Source organism: Alexandromys fortis, unplaced genomic scaffold (genome assembly GCF_014885135.2).
Source record: "Alexandromys fortis isolate MF-2015 unplaced genomic scaffold, M_Fortis_MF-2015_v1.1 scaffold_12, whole genome shotgun sequence".
Taxonomy (NCBI): domain Eukaryota; kingdom Metazoa; phylum Chordata; class Mammalia; order Rodentia; family Cricetidae; genus Alexandromys; species Alexandromys fortis.
The window spans coordinates 19,786,025-19,804,184 of NW_026067937.1; the positions used below are offsets into that span (position 1 = coordinate 19,786,025).

The 18,160-nt window shown below is 48.5% G+C and overlaps 1 protein-coding gene across 7 annotated transcripts in view; it reads left to right on the top strand.

Annotated features, from left to right (window-relative positions):
• The window catches only part of Ttc13 (tetratricopeptide repeat domain 13), a 49,985-nt gene that overhangs the window by 19,436 nt on the left and 12,389 nt on the right, over positions 1–18,160 (top strand). For 2 of the 7 annotated variants that reach the window (XM_050147074.1, XM_050147073.1), the window contains exons 6-15: positions 1,158–1,250; positions 3,557–3,673; positions 4,374–4,484; positions 9,004–9,086; positions 9,762–9,903; positions 10,268–10,442; positions 13,209–13,365; positions 16,197–16,327; positions 16,800–16,932; positions 18,058–18,150. In XM_050147074.1, the coding sequence (XP_050003031.1) occupies positions 1,158–1,250; positions 3,557–3,673; positions 4,374–4,484; positions 9,004–9,086; positions 9,762–9,903; positions 10,268–10,442; positions 13,209–13,365; positions 16,197–16,327; positions 16,800–16,932; positions 18,058–18,150 (1,235 nt within the window). The remainder of the gene's footprint in view (positions 1–1,157; positions 1,251–3,556; positions 3,674–4,373; positions 4,485–9,003; positions 9,087–9,761; positions 9,904–10,267; positions 10,443–13,208; positions 13,366–16,196; positions 16,328–16,799; positions 16,933–18,057; positions 18,151–18,160) is intronic. The other 5 variants (XM_050147078.1, XM_050147077.1, XM_050147080.1 and 2 more) reach the window with 3 other exon arrangements.

Below are 18,160 nucleotides of genomic sequence, written 5' to 3' on the forward strand. Positions count from 1 at the left end.
ACCATTCCCCAAGAATGCAGAGCCTAGGCGAGGTTGCCACAGGGGGACCCTCAGCCTGGGATCCACGTACAGCTGTGACAAGTTGATGGAAGAACACGGGTCTTTTGGTTTGGTTTTAGCATGTGGCATTTATTTTTATTTGCTACATTTTATACCTTTTGCAGATAGGGAAAGGTCTTTGCCGCAGCAACAAGTCCTTCCCTTTATTTCCCCGAGGAAGGTGGTGGAGGTGACAGTGAGCCCTGATCATGAAAAAGCCCCCGTGCTGTGAGAGTGCTTTCCCAAGACTGCACAGTGAATGGCAGGGCGCCCTTAAGATGAGCGGGTTTAGAGTATTGTCCACAGACCCTTTATCAGACTCCCAACTAAAGACCGTCATGTCAAATAGCGCCTGGAGGAGAACCATCATTTCTGTAACTTTAACATTAGAAAACAGTCTTTAATATTTTATTAAATATCTTAATTAAAATTTATTAAAGTTTAAAATATTCTACTATGCTGACACTGGCTTGGAGAAAATTGATAAGACAAGTTATAGCTATACCCTTCTGAGACATGGGGGACTGGGCACACAGTTTTGAGGATACAAAACCTTTTCAGTCATAGGTCAGCAGGGGCCAGGGGCAAATTGTCACATAGCCTTCAGATATGTACTGCTTCCTGTCCCCATATGTCTAAATTTTACAGTTCAACTTGTAACTTGTTTTTGTCTTTAGCAGAAACTTAAATGTGCATTTTTAAGCCTAAAGTCAACATACACATGCTCAAAAGAATTTAGCTAGGCTGGTCACGGTTTTGATCGACACTTGGCATTTCCCTGTTCCTCACTCCCTGGCAGGTGTCATTCCCAGGCTGGCATCCATGTGTTCACCCTGGGGATTGGATAGGTTACGTTTAGATAGTATCTGCCATCTGTGAACTTGATGTAAGAATCCAGGATCAGTGTGCCCCTTCCTCGAGGGTGGGGACTTGGGCGAGTTGAGCAGCTGGCCTGACAGCACCCCTTGAACAGACCTGGGAGAGTGTTTGTGCAGAACTGAAGTTTGTGTTCGTCTCTGAGCAGCGACTTTGCTGGTGCCTGCATCGTTAGTGTCTCAGAAGATCTTGCCACTGTTCAAGCTGCAGTGTGTCTCATACTGAGCTAATACCTTTTCAAGGACATTAAGAACGCTGAGCTTGCTCTGTTTGAACTGAGCCGAGTAATTGCCTTGGAACCTGACCGTCCAGAGGTATTTGAGCAGCGAGCTGAAGTGAGTGTGGTTTTCTTTTTCCTTCTGTTATTGAACTAGCTGAAATTCAGAGCTGTTTCCTATGATTTTATTATTATAACAACATTTAATGCTCCTTTCTGCTGAATTGTGTTCCTACCGAGTTCCCAAGGCCTGAAGTTGGTGGCCGTTACTAGACAACCATGGGATGAGGGATTCCCTTGAAGCAACATGAGAGTGATATTTGGTGTGAAAGCATGTGGTTATGTTGTCTGCTTCTCCAGCGGATGCTCATGAAAGAGATGCCCTTCACCGTGTCGCACATGTAAATGACTTAACAAAACTGACGATAGCAGTTTGGACAGCCTGAAGTATGTAGCACTTGGAAGCAGTTGTTGCATTGGTGTGGAAGGGAGGGGAGAGGTTGAGTGAGCGAAAGCATGAAGGAGTTGCCTGAGTGTTCGCACTTGTGCTCATGGACAGTTCTCTGAGATGGACTGCCTACATAGACACTGAGCAGGTAGGTTTGCTGGAGAGACAGAGGCATGGGAGGGGTGCCTGCAGCGTCTGCTCAGTGGAGTCAGTAGGTGACCTGCACAGAAGCTGACGGGTGTGCTAGGCTGCTGGGAGGTAAGAACAGCAGGAAGAAGGTATTCCCAGAGAGAGGAGAGTGCCAAGACTCCCTTTGTGGCTTTAAATCCGTGTGTTCTTGCAGTAGTGATGGGCTGTTGGGGTCATGTGTGCTAACCCGTGTGTGGAGTCAGTTGTTTGATATGGGGTGACTTTTTTCTCTCTTGAGAGGAAGAAGTAAATATTGAAGCCCTGGGTGCTCACTCACTCTAAGACTGCGTCTGGAGGTCTCATCCTCAAGTTGTAGTGTCTTAGTTCAGTCTCTTAGTATTTTTACATTGTATTGGGGACTTGGTTTTAATCTTATTTTTCTCAGTGATGTAGTTCCTCAACTGTTCCTTTCGGGTCTCACCATTGGGCTAGGTGGCTGGAGTCCTGCCCCCACAGCAGGAGGCCCTTGTATAATAGTGGTTGGGCTGACCATTCTGTGTCCCACCAAATCGGGGTGGGCTTGCTGGTATTTCCCTCAGGACTTTGGGGCTGCGTGAAATGATTCTGCTAAACCAGTATTTTAGTTAAGACTTGCATATTTTTAAATTTTGCACATCAAAGAAAAAACAGATTGCTTATCTAAAATGGTGTTGGTGATTAGAACAATAACTTTCCATTATCTAAATACACAGCGCTATTTATGACATTGTCAGCGGTCACTACATCATGATTTCGCTGCTGAATTGCAGCCTGTCCTGGCTGACTCAGAACTAATTAGTGAGACACGTTGCTTTTGTATTTCCTGAAATAATCTGTATATGATGAAAATATCTTAACCATTTAACTTATCCATTACAATGGATATTAGCAGTTGTGCCAAGATGTGATAGTTTTTATCTAGGGGTTAATAAAGAAGAGAAGGGCATCTTTCCTTCCAAATGGTAGCTCCACCCCACCCTGTGCTGAGTTCCAGGCCATATATCCATTTCTTTCCTCTTTGGAAGCCACTGCTAATGTTTGGAATGGGCCCACCCAAGTGCTCTCCCTGGCTGTGCTGAGCTCCTGCAGAGCAAGTGACCAGTTGTAACCCAGGGTGAACATGACCTTTCTTAGAGCACCCTGGTTAGAAATTGCTGGAATGATGATTGCTTGGGCTCAAGTGCATGGGTTTGGTTGCATGAACACAGGGACCCCTGGGGTTTTCTTATATCTTGTTGACTTCCTTCTGGGTGTTGGGCTGTCATAGTGTTGTCAGACTGCCTGGACCACAGTGACTGCTGGCTCTAAAGGGCTTCTCATGGGCAGACCATTTCCTCTGTGATGCTGAGTGTGGTTGATGAGTTGGGCTGACAGGGCACCTGGGATACTAGAAAGCATCCTTCATCTTTCACTCCCATAGGGAGTAGAACTAGAGACCATGAAGGACCAACCGCCAGGACATATCCATCTGTCCTGGTGGTTGAATGTGCATGTGCCAAGTTTTTACTTAAAAAGTGAACATAGCATCAGAAAAAGGGATCTTATTTCAGGGAGAGCCACATCTGGTATGCATAGAGTAGACTCAGTAGCAAGGCAACTGCTTGACCCACATCCCTGTCTCCTCTCACTGCACTGAGCCTAGTTTTCTTTCTGTGCATCCACCTGTGTGTGCATGAGGCCATAGGCTGCAGCTTGCTACAGGGAGCTTTGTGAGTGGTGTATGGTTCAGCGGAATTGAGAAATTAAAACTCTGACAGTGTAGGGCTGGTTGGAGGAACTTTTCCTGATTGCATGTTTTGGATTTCTAGATTCTGTCCCCTTTGGGACGAATTAATGAAGCCGTAAATGATCTCACTAAAGCTATTCAGCTTCAGCCCTCGGCACGGCTGTACCGACACCGGGGGACCTTGTACTTCATATCTGAGGTGATTGCCCCATAACTATTGGTCCACACCTCACTTCTCCCACCATTCCAGGAGCCACTCTCTGCTAGACTGGGTTCAGTTTAATGTCGGTGCTACAAGGCACCCGTGAGAGCATTGTCTTTGACAGGAATTAAATGCAATAGAGATAATAAGGGCCAGTCGTGTTTCCTTGGGCCTTCGGCAGTATCAAATTCTAGGCTGGCAGGAAAAGGTTGCAGTTTGGTTCATAGCTCCTACCTAGAGGTACAACTTGAGGTTGTCTGCTTCCCAGTCTGAAAGCTGTAATCAGAACCTGTGAGGCTTCCAGACCTTCCTGCTTAGGTGGGCGGGTCTAGCCCCAAGTCTCTTTCTGTCACTGTGGCTCCAGGGCACAGGTGTCGTGAGCTGGCAGTACTAACCACGCACTTATAGACCCGAGCTTCAGCTCACCACAGTGAAGGTGCAGCACAGCCTGGCCGTTTCTCAAGGGTCCAGTGTGAGAACAGGTGGCCTTGTTGGTGTTTGGAAGGATACCTTTCCCGTGGTCAAGACAAAAGGCCTAAAATTCAGGCTCTGTGAAACCAGTTCGCAGGCCGCGGGACTGCTTCGCCGGGGCATTACTTTCAAGGCCAACAAGGGCACAGGACCCGATTAGGGGTTTTCCCTCTGCCCATTCCATGTCTAATAAACACAATCTTATCTTTCCTCCTCCTTTCCATAGGACTACGCGACAGCCCACGAGGACTTTCAGCAGTCCTTGGAGCTGAACAGAAACCAGCCCACAGCCATGCTGTACAAAGGCCTAACTTTCTTTCACAGAGGACTTCTGAAGGTGAAGCTGCGCTGCCTGCGCCTGCGCTGCTGTGCCTGCTTCGCTTGTGGGGAGCGGGAGGACTCAGTGGGATTGATCTGAGGCATCTGATGCATTTGGGAATGTCACAGGTCTCTGTGTGTGTGTGTTTGCTGGCTAGTAGACATCCGTCTTCCTCTGGGGCAGTGTTGAGCACTCTGGCTCCAGGTCACGGGCCTAGAGGGGCTGTGTGCTGTGGCTTTGGGCGAAAATCATAGTGGGTACCGAGTCTGATTTAGAAGTTGGTTTGATAGCGTGGCCCAGGTGAGAAGGACAAGAGACTGATAGGAGACCTTTACAGGTCCTGTTGGGACTGGGGTCCACAGGAGTGGGAGGGAGGTGTTTCTGAGGCTGGTGATGTGACCAGTATGACTAGTATGACCCTGGACAGGGATCCCAGGGCAGTAGGCGGAGTAGGCCACTGTAAACAAATCAAGTCACCTGACTGATGAGAAGTGTTGTGGGTTGCTTCCTCCTGGGCAGTCCTTTCCTGTCCTTGTGTCTCTGTGGGGGGTCCTGCTGTGCGGCTTTACAGAGTTGCTACCTCTCCTACCTGGACCATAGAGCCACACAAGGCCTCAAGTGTGGGTGGTACCCTAGTACAGGATAATCCAAGCATTTGATGAAACGTGGGCTGGCCTAAGAGCTGTACACAGCCAGCTGCCTTTGTAGCGAGTGCTCTGTGGGATGAAGCAGTTGTGTGTGGAAGTGGTCTTGAGTCCAGTGTTGAAGACTAGGACAAGCTTTGTCAGCACAGGATGGAGAGTGTCTTCAGCAAGAACATGCATCTCGGCTCACCAGGCAGACCTGCCATGGAACAGGCAGTACTGTGTGGTCTTTAGCTTGTCTTTAGACTCCCCCCGCCATGGCCCTGAAGTACTCAGGGGGAGCCTAAGCAGTGACAGTGTCTGCAGCAGCCACCTGTCGCAGTGGCTGTCACAGGCCGTCCAGAGGACCCTGAGAGAGCTGAGAACCCACGCAAACCCTGCACTGTCTTGTCAGAGGACCAGAGGCCCTGTGCATTGTAGTAGGGGACTGCAGATGTGTTTGAGGATGGCAGGTTTGTCTGGGCAGAGGCCACAGCCAGTTCTCAGTGTTGAGGATGGCACTTGTTGTGTGGCCTGTGCTCAGCAATAACAGGGCAGCTGCTGTCACGGGCAGAGCACATGGCCTTGGGGGTCAGGCTGTGATCCTGCTTGAGCCCTGCTAACCCTGCGGGACGTGCAGCTGAGCTCTTTCAGCTTCTTGCATATCCATAAAGTAGGCACGGCCTCTGTCTCCTCTCAAAGCCCCCACCAGATCCAGTGGTATCCCGTATGAGAAAAGTGTAACTATCATTCATTTATCAGGAAAAGTTTAATCTGTGTTTAATAGATGTTTTTTAAAAGCTCCCATCCCACTGAAAACCAAAAGACAAAAATTGTGCTAGTTCTTTGTATGTTCCTCACATCCCATGTGCCGGTGCCAGAGTGTCTAAAAGAAAGACTTCTCCTAGGTGTGGAGCTACCGCAGGGATGTAGGCCTTGGTGGGCTTTGTGCACCCACTATCTGCGTCCCCTCTGTTCTTCATCTTTTCTCACAGCCTCAGGCCACCATGTTGCTCTCAGAGGCAGCCTCAGAGGAGAAAAGAGACGTGGAAAAGGCCATGCTACGAATATTTTTTAAAGGAAGGCATATCCCAGCCGGTGTACTCTATTTGTTAGACAAAGCTGGGCAGAGGCACAGGGCAGTCTCCTGAAACAGACTTGGAGAGTGAGGCTCGGCTTGGTTCATCCAGATCTCCACACCCTGGCCAGTGCTTTCATTCTCTGGGCATTCAAAGTCCCCCAGGGAATGGGTCCTCCTCCCGCTGTGCTCTGAGTCACGTGCATGGGACAGTGGGAGGAGAAGTGGGGGCTCTTGATAGTGGTTTATCCATGCTGTCCAAGCAGGTCCAAGGGTTGCACTTAGTCCCTACGTCATGAGGCGTAGACAGTGAATTACAGAGCTCAGAATGACTCCTGCTGTCCACAGGCACAAAGCACCAGACTCAGCCGTTGCCTTGAGCTGACAGTCTTAAGATGGGCCTGTCTGGTCAGGCCCGGCAATTTAGAAAGTAATTAAGTAGGTTACTTTATTTTGTAAGTACCTTTTATGGAAGGACATTAAACATTTTAAAATGTCTTACTTATGTACTTTGTTACAGAAAGGGCCTGACTATGTAGCCCAAGCCAGTCTTCAACTGTGGCCCTTGTGGCTCAGCTTCCTAGTTGGTACCCATTGTGGTGGATGGGGCCCTTGCGATATGGCAGCAAGAACTCACCATCCATGTAGTCCATGTCATAAGGACGTTTTAAGCTCTTCACCTTGAGCTGTCTGGGGAGTAACCAGTGAGGCTGGTGAGGATGGAGTGGAGAGGGTGGCATCTGCCAAGCCCATGGCTCTGAAGCGTCTGTACTTAGAGGTTGCTTCGTCTGAGCTAGTCTCTTATTCCCAATGGCGTAAAATCTTGATTCTACTGTGTCCCTCTTTGGCAGCTGAGGTAGAGAGCTGAGCAGTGCTTAGACAGGAACCCTGAAACCAAAGACTCTTAAAAGCTGAAGAGACTCAGACTTTGAAGAACTGTGGCGTCCACGCATGCTGTAAGTGGAGCGGGCAGCAGATGCCCACTGGGCATTTCCCCTGGATGTCCACAGACACTGCAGGCTTAACATGCCCCAGCCCCCTCTCCCTACTGTCCTCCCGCACTCCTGTGGTGGCCACTGCTGCCCTTGCCTTCCCCCATATTCTCCAGCCTAGAAACTCCCTGCCCCATCTTTCCTATCTCACTGCCACCGGATTCTGTCTCTGTTTGCCTTCAGAAATGTCCTCAGGGACACTCACCTAGAACTTTCATTTATCTCCTGCCCAGATGCCCACTGGGGCCTGTTCCCTGCCCTACCCCAACCTGCTGCTCTGCCCTGTCACCGTCCCTTCCCCGAGGCCAGCGTGGGTACCAGCCAGGTGCTATCCTAGTCCACTCAGACCTGTGTGCACTGTTTGGATTTCCTACCGTTCCTCGCTCTGAGCTGCACACAGCATAGCCCTGTGCTCTCTCCTCATTCTACTGTCCAGTCCCTAGAGCACTTGGCTGTCACTTCCTTCTCTTTACTCCCAGAGCCTCACTCCTCTTTGTTTTAGCCTAACGTTTATGCTAATAACTCCGTTACGTAATTGGCTTCCTATTCTAACTAGGCTGAGTGTTCTAGAGGACAGAGGTAATGACTTGCTCATCTTGTACCGCTTCTCAATTCCTCGCTCAGATTCGGGTGCATAGTAGGCGCTCAGTATGTGTTTGTTGAGTAGAAGTATCATCATAGTCCTAAAGGCTTAGGTCTAGGCCCCTTCAGTAGCCCCACTCAGAGCTGAAGCTCCTTAGCAGCTCATCTTCCCTGCCCTTGCCTTAGGAGCCTGAAACCAACCCTTCTGACCATGCAGCCCCACCCCTCTACATAGACTCTGGGTACAGAGACAGATGGGTTTTCAAGTCCTACAGTTGGGCTGTTCGCAGACCGTCTTAAGCCTGCCAGTCATCAGATATGTATTGAGTGCCTGCCATGTACAAGACATGTGACACCAGTCGCTCTCTCCTGACAGCATCTGAGGGACAGCTGTGATGTTGTCTGAAGTCAAGCCTTTCTCCTGAAGTTGCAGGGTTACTTTAGCACTATTTAGTCCTGTTGGAGAAATGTGAAACGACTGTATGTTTTTCTAGTATGGGAACAGTAACATCATATCAGAGTGCAGGTGTAGTGGGCACACATCTTTAGGTTGTCTCTTGACCAGAATGGTACCTTTTAGTAGCAGTTTTCACATTAGGATATGGGTATGAGCAAGAGTGCTCTGGATTCCTCTTGGTGGCTGCAGCACCCCAGTCCTCATCCGCATCCCACCTGCTGCACCAGCTGTGCCCAGTGCCCCAGTCCTCATCTGCATCCCACCTGCTGCACCAACTGTGCCCAGAGCCCTAGTCCTCATCCGCATCCCGGCTGCTGTGCTGCACCAGCTGTGCCAAGCCCTATCCTTGTTGTTTTCTTTCACTGTTTCCCTGTAGAACTAAAGACTCCCGACTGCCAACTCAGGAGCCTTTTTTGCTTTTCCTTTGTGCAGTTTATATCTATCTGTCTTGTTGGTTGAGTTTAAAGTGCAGCAGGCTGTCTTTTTGAATAATCTCACAGAGCTGTTGCGTTTCCTTGGCTCGTTGGGCTGTCACGGATTGAAGAAATGATGTTCTTATGAGGGTGAAATTGTTCCCTCTCCAGCACTACTGAGTTAGACACGGCAGCAGCTCTGTCACCGTGGGAAGCCTGAGGCTGTTTTATGGAGATGCATTGTTTTCTTTCCTGTTAGAACCACATTCGTTGCTTACGTCATTTTTGATCCTATGTAAGATAACTGCCAGAGACAGGTGTGGCATGTATGTAGCCTTCAGTGATGCAGGTGGACTTAATGCGAACGGCTCATTTTCTGCATATCTCCACAGGAAGCCATCGAGGCCTTCAAGGAAGCTCTGAAACAGAAGGTTGACTTTATCGACGCATATAAAAGCCTAGGACAGGCCTACAGGTGAGTGACAGTGGGCTGAAAGGAGACGAAGGCGTTGCCACCCCTACTGGCACAGCTCTCTGAGGGCCAGCCCCTCAGGGTCACTATAGTCATAGTGGTGTACGGGTGTAAATTCCTGGATTAGTGTCGTGCTTGGCACTGGACAGCGCTGGGTGATAGACACCATCGCCACTTGCCAAGCTGTGTGGCAGGAAAGTGAGTCCAGTATGGGAAGCTGTGACTAGGCCCTCACCTCTTGGTTCTATACATTGCTTCACTATTAGAATATTCAACTTTAAAAGGCAATCTCACTCTGATCAGAAAGGCAGGTGACATGGTTGATGTGGGAACACATGAGCTAGGAGCCTTGAGACTTGAACGCTGAGGTGTGCCACTGTTGGCTGGCTGGGCTTCCTTTGTTTTGCCCGTAAAGGAGCCATGTGGCTACAGGGGAAAGGCTCCTAGAGAAATTCCACCCTCATACAGAGGGTGATTTGGTTTTGGAGATCAGAAAGTTAATTTTTCCTAGAGAAATCCAAAAACGTGAGCACCTGGAATGCTGTGTGTTAGATTCCTAAGTGTAGTGAAGACTGTACAACTGTGTGTGAGGTGTTCAGGTAGCGGAGACACACTTCCCTCGGGACCGCCCAGAACCGACCTGCCACCCAGAGCTCACCACAGTTGTTCAATCTTTAGAGAGCTGGGCAATTTTGAAGCAGCAACTGAGAGCTTCCAGAAGGCCCTGCTGCTCAACCAGAACCATGTGCAGACCCTGCAGCTCCGAGGGATGATGCTCTACCACCATGGCAGCCTGCAGGAGGCTCTGAAGAACTTCAAGGTGAGCCTCACCGGCAGACAGAGCTGTGGCTGGGGTTCTTGCTGGAGGAACCATAAGTACCTGCACATGCCACACACAAAAAGAGGAATCTGGACATGGTGTACTCCTTTAATCCCAGCACTTGGGAGGCAGAGGCAGGCAGCTCTTGGTGAGTTCAAGGCCAGCCTGATCTACATAGCAAGTTCTAGGCCAGCATAGTTGTCTGGATGAGACCCTGTCGAGAGGGGGGTGGGAGAGGGAGAAGGAGGGAAGGAGCTTTGCTTTGGCCTCTAGACTGCTTTAGAACTTACATGTAGTTTGGTTCAACCTGGAAGGAGAGCCCTAGCCCATGATGCACTAATGCAGTCTTTTGTCTTCAATGTAGCGTTGCCTTCAGCTGGAACCATACAACGAAGTGTGCCAGTACATGAAGGGGCTCAGCCACGTGGCAATGGGACAGTTTTATGAAGGAATTAAAGCACAAACAAAAGTTATGCTGAACGACCCTCTCCCTGGCCAGAAGGCTAGCCCAGAGTACTTGAGGGTGAAGTATCTTCGAGGTAAGCAGAAAGTGGTGGGAGTTTTCCATTCCATGCCCAGCTGTGGGCATCCTGCCGCTCTGTGAGATGGTGGAGTTGAAGGTGGGCCTCCTGTCTCTAGCTGCTCTTGCTCCTGGAGGTTTCGGGACTAGGGCCTCAATATCTTCTGAGACAGCCCTGATGTTCTTTCCGCTTTACCTACAGGTCTTCTAAACCCACAGAAGGTTGGCCTGAGTAAAAACACATCTATAGTTGGACGTGAGGTTCTTTGTAGATAGTACGTCTCGTGCCCTCTCACCTCACTGAAGCAGGAAAGTCCCCTGCATGGGGTTTTCATTGCTGAGAGTTACCTGGCATCTCTGATCTTCATTCCATTCCGTCACAACCCCCTGTATCAGAGAGACCCAGTGTGGTGAGAAAAGGAGCAATTCTTGAATTAGTCACAGCCTTGCTTTTTCTCCATGTCTGTTTTCCAGTATACATATTCCTTCCACAGCAACCCCCCACATCTTCCTGTGTTACATACACTTCTTCATATGTGCATACACACATCTTACGTGTATACACACATCTTTCTGTATATACACACAGACATATTCCTGTACACACACACTAACACACCTTATCTAGACGCACACATCATCCTGTGTACACACACCTTTTATGTACACACACAAGCACACCTTCCTATGTATACACACACACTTTCCTATACATTTACACATATTCCTACACACACACACACACCTTCAGATACAGTCACATAAACATCTTTTATATACATATACATCTCTTTATTCATATATACACACACATCTTCCAGTGTACATAGACACTCCTTTTAATGTACACAAACATACACATCTTCCTATGTGCGCACGTGAATCTTCCTGTATTTGTGAGGGAAAGGGCTTATTTGATCACATTTAGATGTTAGAGTCCATCACTGAAAGAAGTCAGGGCAGGAACCTTGAGGCAAGAATTAAAGCAGAAGCCATGGAGAGGGACACTGCTTACTGGCTTGCTTCTTGCAGCTTGCTCAGCCTGCTTTCTGGAGCACTCAGGACTACCTTCCCAGGGAAGGTACCACTCACAGTGGGCAGGGCTCTTCCACATCAATCGCCAGTCAAGAAAATGCCATGCAGACTTGCCTACAGGCTGGTGTTATAGAGACATTTTCTCAGTTAAGATTCCCTCTTCCCAGATCTAGGTTTGTGTCAGGTTGACAGAAAACAGCCAGCACATACATACATCTTCCAGCATGCACATACATTATTTTCCTATTTATTTAGGAAGGTTTTTTGGTGTCTCATAACCACATATTTTGCCTTTGTTTTCATTAGCCCTTGAGAACATTATTGTAAAATTGAAAAAAGATACAATCCATGTATATAATTTTAAGTTAGTAATACATATTGAAACATAAAAGCATAAGACCTGCAAAATGGCTCAGTGGGTAAAGACAGTTGCCACCAAGCCTGTCAACCTGAGTTCAATCCCCAGGACCCACCTGTTGGAAAGAAAAAATTGAATCCCACAGATTGTCCTCAGACTTGCACACACATACTACAGCACACACATGCCAACCCTCAAAAAGGTAAAAATGAAAAAATATTTAAAAGAATTGAAAGAACAAGTGGGCGGAGTTAATTTTAATGATATATTTTATTTTATTCAGTGTATCTAAAATTTTAATTTAGGATAAAATTAATAGAAAACTATTCATTAGACTTTTTTAAATTAATTTTTTGGTCTTTCTGAGGTAGCATCCTCATCTTGTAGCCCAAGCTGGCTTAGAACTCATGGTGATCCTCCTGTCTCAGCCTTTACATGCATAAGCCACCATTACTGGCCTCCTTAGGGATGCTATGGTTTGGGGATGGGGAGATGGCTCACTGGTTAAGAGGACCCAAGTGTGGATCCCAGCAACCATACGTGGCAACTCAGAGCCGCTTGTACTGAGCTCCAGGAGGATCCAACATCTCTGTTCACCAAGGGCACCTACACTCATATGAATATATACACATTCAGATATACACGCATGCACACACATGCACATATGCACGCACATACACAATTTTTAAAATAATCAAAATCTTTTTAAAAATTTACATTCCATGATTTTTGCTCTAGGTCTTTAATGTCTGAGATGTAATTTGCAATCATCGGACATTTCAGTTTGAATGCTAATCTTTTATTAGCCATACTTGATTAGAATTTGAACTTCATAGACATTATAATTGAAGAAAAATAGATTGATACATGCATGTTGTCCCAAGCATACTGAAGTTTCTAAAAACTGAATCAAGTATCAATAGCCCAAGGTCCATCTCTTGGTCGGCTTGCCCTTCACACTCCTCCTGGCTCAGCGGAGCTGGCACGAGAGTGGCACCTGATGGGGCTAGGCACACCCGTCACGTTCCTTCCTGCACATGGGGCAGATTGCATGTAGAGATTGCAGCTGTCAGCTCCTGGTCCGTCAGAGCTGGCAGAGCCCCAGGCTCAGGCTGGTACTTACCTTGGAGTTCATGCTCTGAGACAGAACAGTGAGCTCTTTGGCTCTGTTTGTGGAAAGGTGTTTAAGATGTGGTCAAAGAAGACCCCAGCAGACTGATGTAGACTTGATCCTTGTGCTTAAAGTCAGTAGCAGGCTTCTGCTGTCCTGTAGCCGTCTTTCAGAATTCCTACATTAATGGCAGTGCGGTTCAAAGCATCCATGTGGTGGCTTGCTCTCACAAGGGCTTCCTCGGCAGTATCTGGGTTTTGCAGCTCCTTTCCTATCTACAGAGTATTCTCGATATCTGCACGCACACCTTGATACCCCCCTGACGGAATATAACATCGACACGGATCTACCGGGCAGCTTCAAGGACCATTGGGCCAAGAACCTGCCTTTTCTCATAGATGGCTACGAAGAGCAGCCAGGCCTGCAGCCTCACATCAAGTAAGTGCTGTGTGGTGTGGCTTTCAGGAACCCAGCTGGGCGCTCCCCTTTGTTTGTAGGGATTGGCTCTGGTGTGCGTTCATCCGGGCGACCTCTGACTCAGGATCCCACTGAGTGCTCATCTTTCTTCATCAATAGATGACTCTTGCCCATGTTCTATTAATTTCTTTTTGCAGTTTGTATGCCAACAGCTGTTTCTCTTAGTTGATAAGGTGCCTTGAAACTTTCTTACAGAGGTTGCTTCTCCTGCTAGCCTGACCTTCTGCCCTCATTTTGTGCAACCTTTACCCTTCAGATCCATGGAGGCCTACAGGCAATCTTTAATAAGCATTATTTTTTGCTGGTTGCTGGCAAAACAAATTTTTGCAATTTGAAAGCTTAGCTAGGTGCAGTAGTGCAGTTATAATCCCAGCACTAGTGAGGTGGGGCCGGGAACCTCAGGTTCAGGGCCAGCTGAGGAACACAGGTTAAAGTTACACTGCTGGGCAGCCGCTGCTGCAGTGGGCAAATGCAATGTGCATAAGGGCGGTCAGCCCAGAACAGGGCAGAGTAGAGAACAGTTCCCAAACATCCAGCAGTGCCTTAGAGTTGAGAAATCGCTGAGTTTGACATTTCTGTTCTCTTTACAAGGAGGGGGTGAGCTTTCATGGGAGGGAAGCATCCGGATAGTGTGCCCACCCGCCCTGCAGTGGAGTAAGGGAAACCTTTTAGGAGTTAATGTGACCCCGTGCTGGAGGCATTCTAGGAACTCCACAGACATAACTGCAAGCTCCTCCTAGGAAGAAAGCTTTACCCATTTCCCATGGGCCCCCCCCGTCTCTCAAACTAAGACCATGGGAATGAAATCCAAACCTCACGACTCCCCACACCACATGTTTGAGTCAGTGAAGGAGCAGCTGGAAAGCTTGGACCTTAAGGACTTCACACAGCAAAGTTGTGAATACAGACAGAAAATAACCAAATAAAATGAGCTGTCAGCATGAAGAAGAAACAAGACTCTGATGAGTCAGATGGGTTTTTAAAATGAAAGGCAAGTTTTAGGGTTAGAAGTAAAGACTTCGATAATGGGCTAAGCAGGAGGACAGAGGTGACTGTGAGGAAAAAGCTCAGCTGGAAGGAAGTGACAAGCAGAATAGGGTTCAGAGGACATGAGAGGGAGGGGGCACGGAGGGCCTAGAGGAGCCGGCGCACCTGGAATCTAAGGAAAATGGGGAAGCGGCGGTGTTTTTTTTTAATTAATTTATTTATTTATTAAAGATTTCTCTCTTCCCCACTGCCGCCTCCCATTTCCCTCCCCCTCCCCCAATCAAGCCCCCCTCCCTCGTCAGCCCAAAGAGCAATCAGGGTTCCCTGCCTTGTAGGAAGTCCAAGGACCACCCACCTCCATCCAGGTCTAGTAAGGTGAGCATCCAAACTGCCTAGGCTCCCACAAAGCCACTACATGCAGTAGGATCAAAAATCCATTGCCATTGTTCTTGAGGTCTCAGTAGTCCTCATTGTCCGCTATGTTCAGCGAGACCGGTTTTATCCCGGGCTTTTTCAGACCCAGGCCAGCTGGCCTTGGTGAGTTCCCGATAGAACATCTCCATTGTCTCAGTGTGTGGGTGCACCCCTCGCGGTCCAGAGTTCCTTGCTCGTGCTCTCTCTCCTTCTGCTCCTGATTTGGACCTTGCGATTTCTGTCCGGTGCTCCAGTGTGGGTCTCTGTCTCTGTCTCCTTTCATTGCCTGATGAAGGTTAATATTCAGGAGGGTGCCTATATGTTTTTCTTTGGGTTCTCCTTCTTATTTAGCTTCTCTAAGATCACGAGTTATAGGCTCAATGCCCTTTATTTATGTCTAGAAACCAAATATGAGTGAGTACATCCCATGTTCCTCTTTTTGGGTCTGGCTTACCTCACTCAGGATAGTAAGCAGCAGTGTTTGAAAGAACTGTGGCCAAGAATTTTCCAAAGTTAATGAATCACATAAGTCTACAGTTGCTTTTTTGTTGTTGTTGTTTCTTTGTTTTCTTCAGACAAGGTTTCTCTGTGTAGCCCTGGCTGTCTTGGACCTAGCTCTGTAGACCAGGCTGGCCTCGAACTCACAGAGATCCATCTGCTTCTGTCTACTGAGTGCAGGGAGTAAATGCATGCACCACCACTGACCGGTGCATTTTTTTAAATCATCAAAAGAAATCAGGGCAGGAACTCAAGCAGGGCAGGAACCTGGGGGCAGGAGCTGCTGATAGAGGCCGTGGAGGAGTGCTGCTTACTGACTTGCTCCCTTGTCTTGCTTAGCCTGCTTTCTTACAGAACCCAGCACCACCAGCCCAGGGGTAACCTCACCCAAAATTGTCTGGGCCCTCCCCCATAACTCACCAAATAAGAAAATATTTACTGCAGTCCAGTCTTATGGAGGCGTTTTCTTAACTGAGACTTCCTCCTCTCAGATGACTTTAGCTTGTGTCACAGTGACATAAACTACCCAGCACAGGGGGAAGAAAAGGAAAATGGAGTGAAGTCAGTTCACATCTTTGATAACTGCAATAAATGTCAAAGTATCAGTTCAAAGTCATTGTTGGGCCAGGTTTGACCACTTGTTGGAAAAGGCACCACATTCTGTGTATCCAGAAAAGTTCGTGAAGCAGATGCTGAGAAGAGGGCCTTGGACCCCACCTACGCCACTTACTGGCGTACCACCTTACATGGGGTAGTAGCATGGAAAGACTGCATGTGACGGGCTGTGGAGCTGGGAGAACTGCCTGGTGCTGTGTGTGTCTTGGCTGAGCTCCAGTAGGGGAATGGTGCAGGCATCTGCTGCATCCTTATCGCACTCCTGGTGCTTCTTGCAGGGACGTGCTGCATCAGAACTTCGAGGGCTACAAGCCTGAAGTCCAGGAGCTGATCTGTGTAGCTGACCGCCTGGGCTCACTGATGCAGTATGAAACACCCGGTTTCCTGCCCAACAAGCGGATACACAGAGGTATTCTCTAGAAATGGACTCATTCTGGCCCAGGAACAGGGTCGTCCGGCCATGCTGTCTTTCTTCAGAAGTTGTTAGTTATTGTGCGTACTCAGCTCTCCGCGTGGCCAGAGCAGAAATGGGCAGTAGTTCACAGTGAGCTGGAGGACGCTGCTGCTCCAGCTGGGCTCTGGGCTCTGGCTGCCATGTAGATTTGGAGCCTGGCTCTCCAGCCGTTACTGAAAGTCAGGTACCTGATCCAGGGCAGTTGTCTCCTTCCTACAAGGAGGAGGAACTTCAGGCTCTCCTGTTTCTGTAGGAAGCAATGTGGGCCAACAGCCCACCTTCATTTGAGTAGGACACCAGAAGCTCAGTCTTGCTGTTTCACAAGACTTCTGGTTCTTTGTGTAATCACCAGGGCTTGAGAGAAAAGATGAGGACTGGCCCCTTGGAAAGGGTTCTGGTGAACTGTCTTAATATTTACTTCCCTTAGCCATGGGCTTGGCAGCACTGGAAGTCATGCAGGCTGTACATCGTACCTGGACCAATTCGAAGGTTCGCATGAATGGAAAGACAAGGTTGATGCAGTGGAGGGACATGTTCGACATTGCCGTGAAGTGGAGAAGGTAACTAGTGGGCGAGTGAAAAACAGCAAAGAGTGCTCCCGTCAGACCATAGAGTGCTCCCATCAGACCATAGAGTGCTCCCGTCTGACCAGAGTGCTCCCATCAAACCATAGAGTGCTCCCGTCTGGCCAAAGAGTGCTCCTGTCTGACCAAAGAGTGCTCCTGTAAGACCATAGAGTGCTCCCATCAGACCATAGAGTGCTCCCGTCTGACCAAAGAGTGCTCCCATCAGACCATAGAGTGCTCCCGTCAGACCATAGAGTGCTCCTGTCAGACCATGTGTCTTTTCTCACCGAGAGGTTTGAATCCACACTTTGCTGACAGAATTGGGCCCTATAAGTTAAAGTAGTGAGTTCTTTTCTTCTAAAGTTTGTCAGAAATCACTTTACCTTCATTTTCTGAACACACTCAGCTCATATTCATGAAACAGGAGTGCGGATTGTATAAGCACAGTGTTTCAGATGGGGTCTGGAGTATCCTTCCTCACCTGTGCCTGTCCCCTACGCTCCAGGCCGCCTCTGGATTTCTAGCACTCCTGTACCTGCCCAGTATATTAGCTCCTTCTCTCATTGTGAGAAGACCCCAGCCAGAAAGCAATGTAAGAGAGAAAGGGACTGGGCAGTAGTGGTGCACGCCTTTAGTCCCAGCACTCGGGAGGCAGAGGCAGGTGGATCTCTGTGAGTTTGAGGCCAGCCCGGTTCTTTGTGGGGGAGAGAGAGAGGGAGAGGGAGGGTTTGTCTAGGCTCAGGGCTTCCTTCATGGTGGGAGGCGTGGCAGCAGGAGGCTCACTTTCTCCGCACTGAGTGTGGGTCCCTGCCCATGGAATGGTACCAGTTGGATGTCGGGCGGGTCTTCCCCCATCAGTTAATCTCTCTGAAATCTAGTATGTTTCCTAAGATGATATAACGCCCATCAAGTTGACAGTTTAGACCAGCCATTACTGCTCATCAGCCTTTGCTGGCTTCTCACTGGTGTGGCCAGACTGTATCCGAGTGTGCTGGTCTGTGTACTCTTTTTAGAAGTTGGAGCCAGTAGGGCTCCTTCCTCACTTTTGCAGAGAGCCATCTTTGGTTCATCCTGGAAGCGGTGGGTAAGGTCTCAACCCTCATGAGCTCTGTTTCACAGGATCGCTGATCCAGACCAGCCTGTACTGTGGCTGGATCAGATGCCAGCACGAAGTCTCAGCAGAGGTTTCAACAACCATATCAACTTAATCAGGTGGGAACCT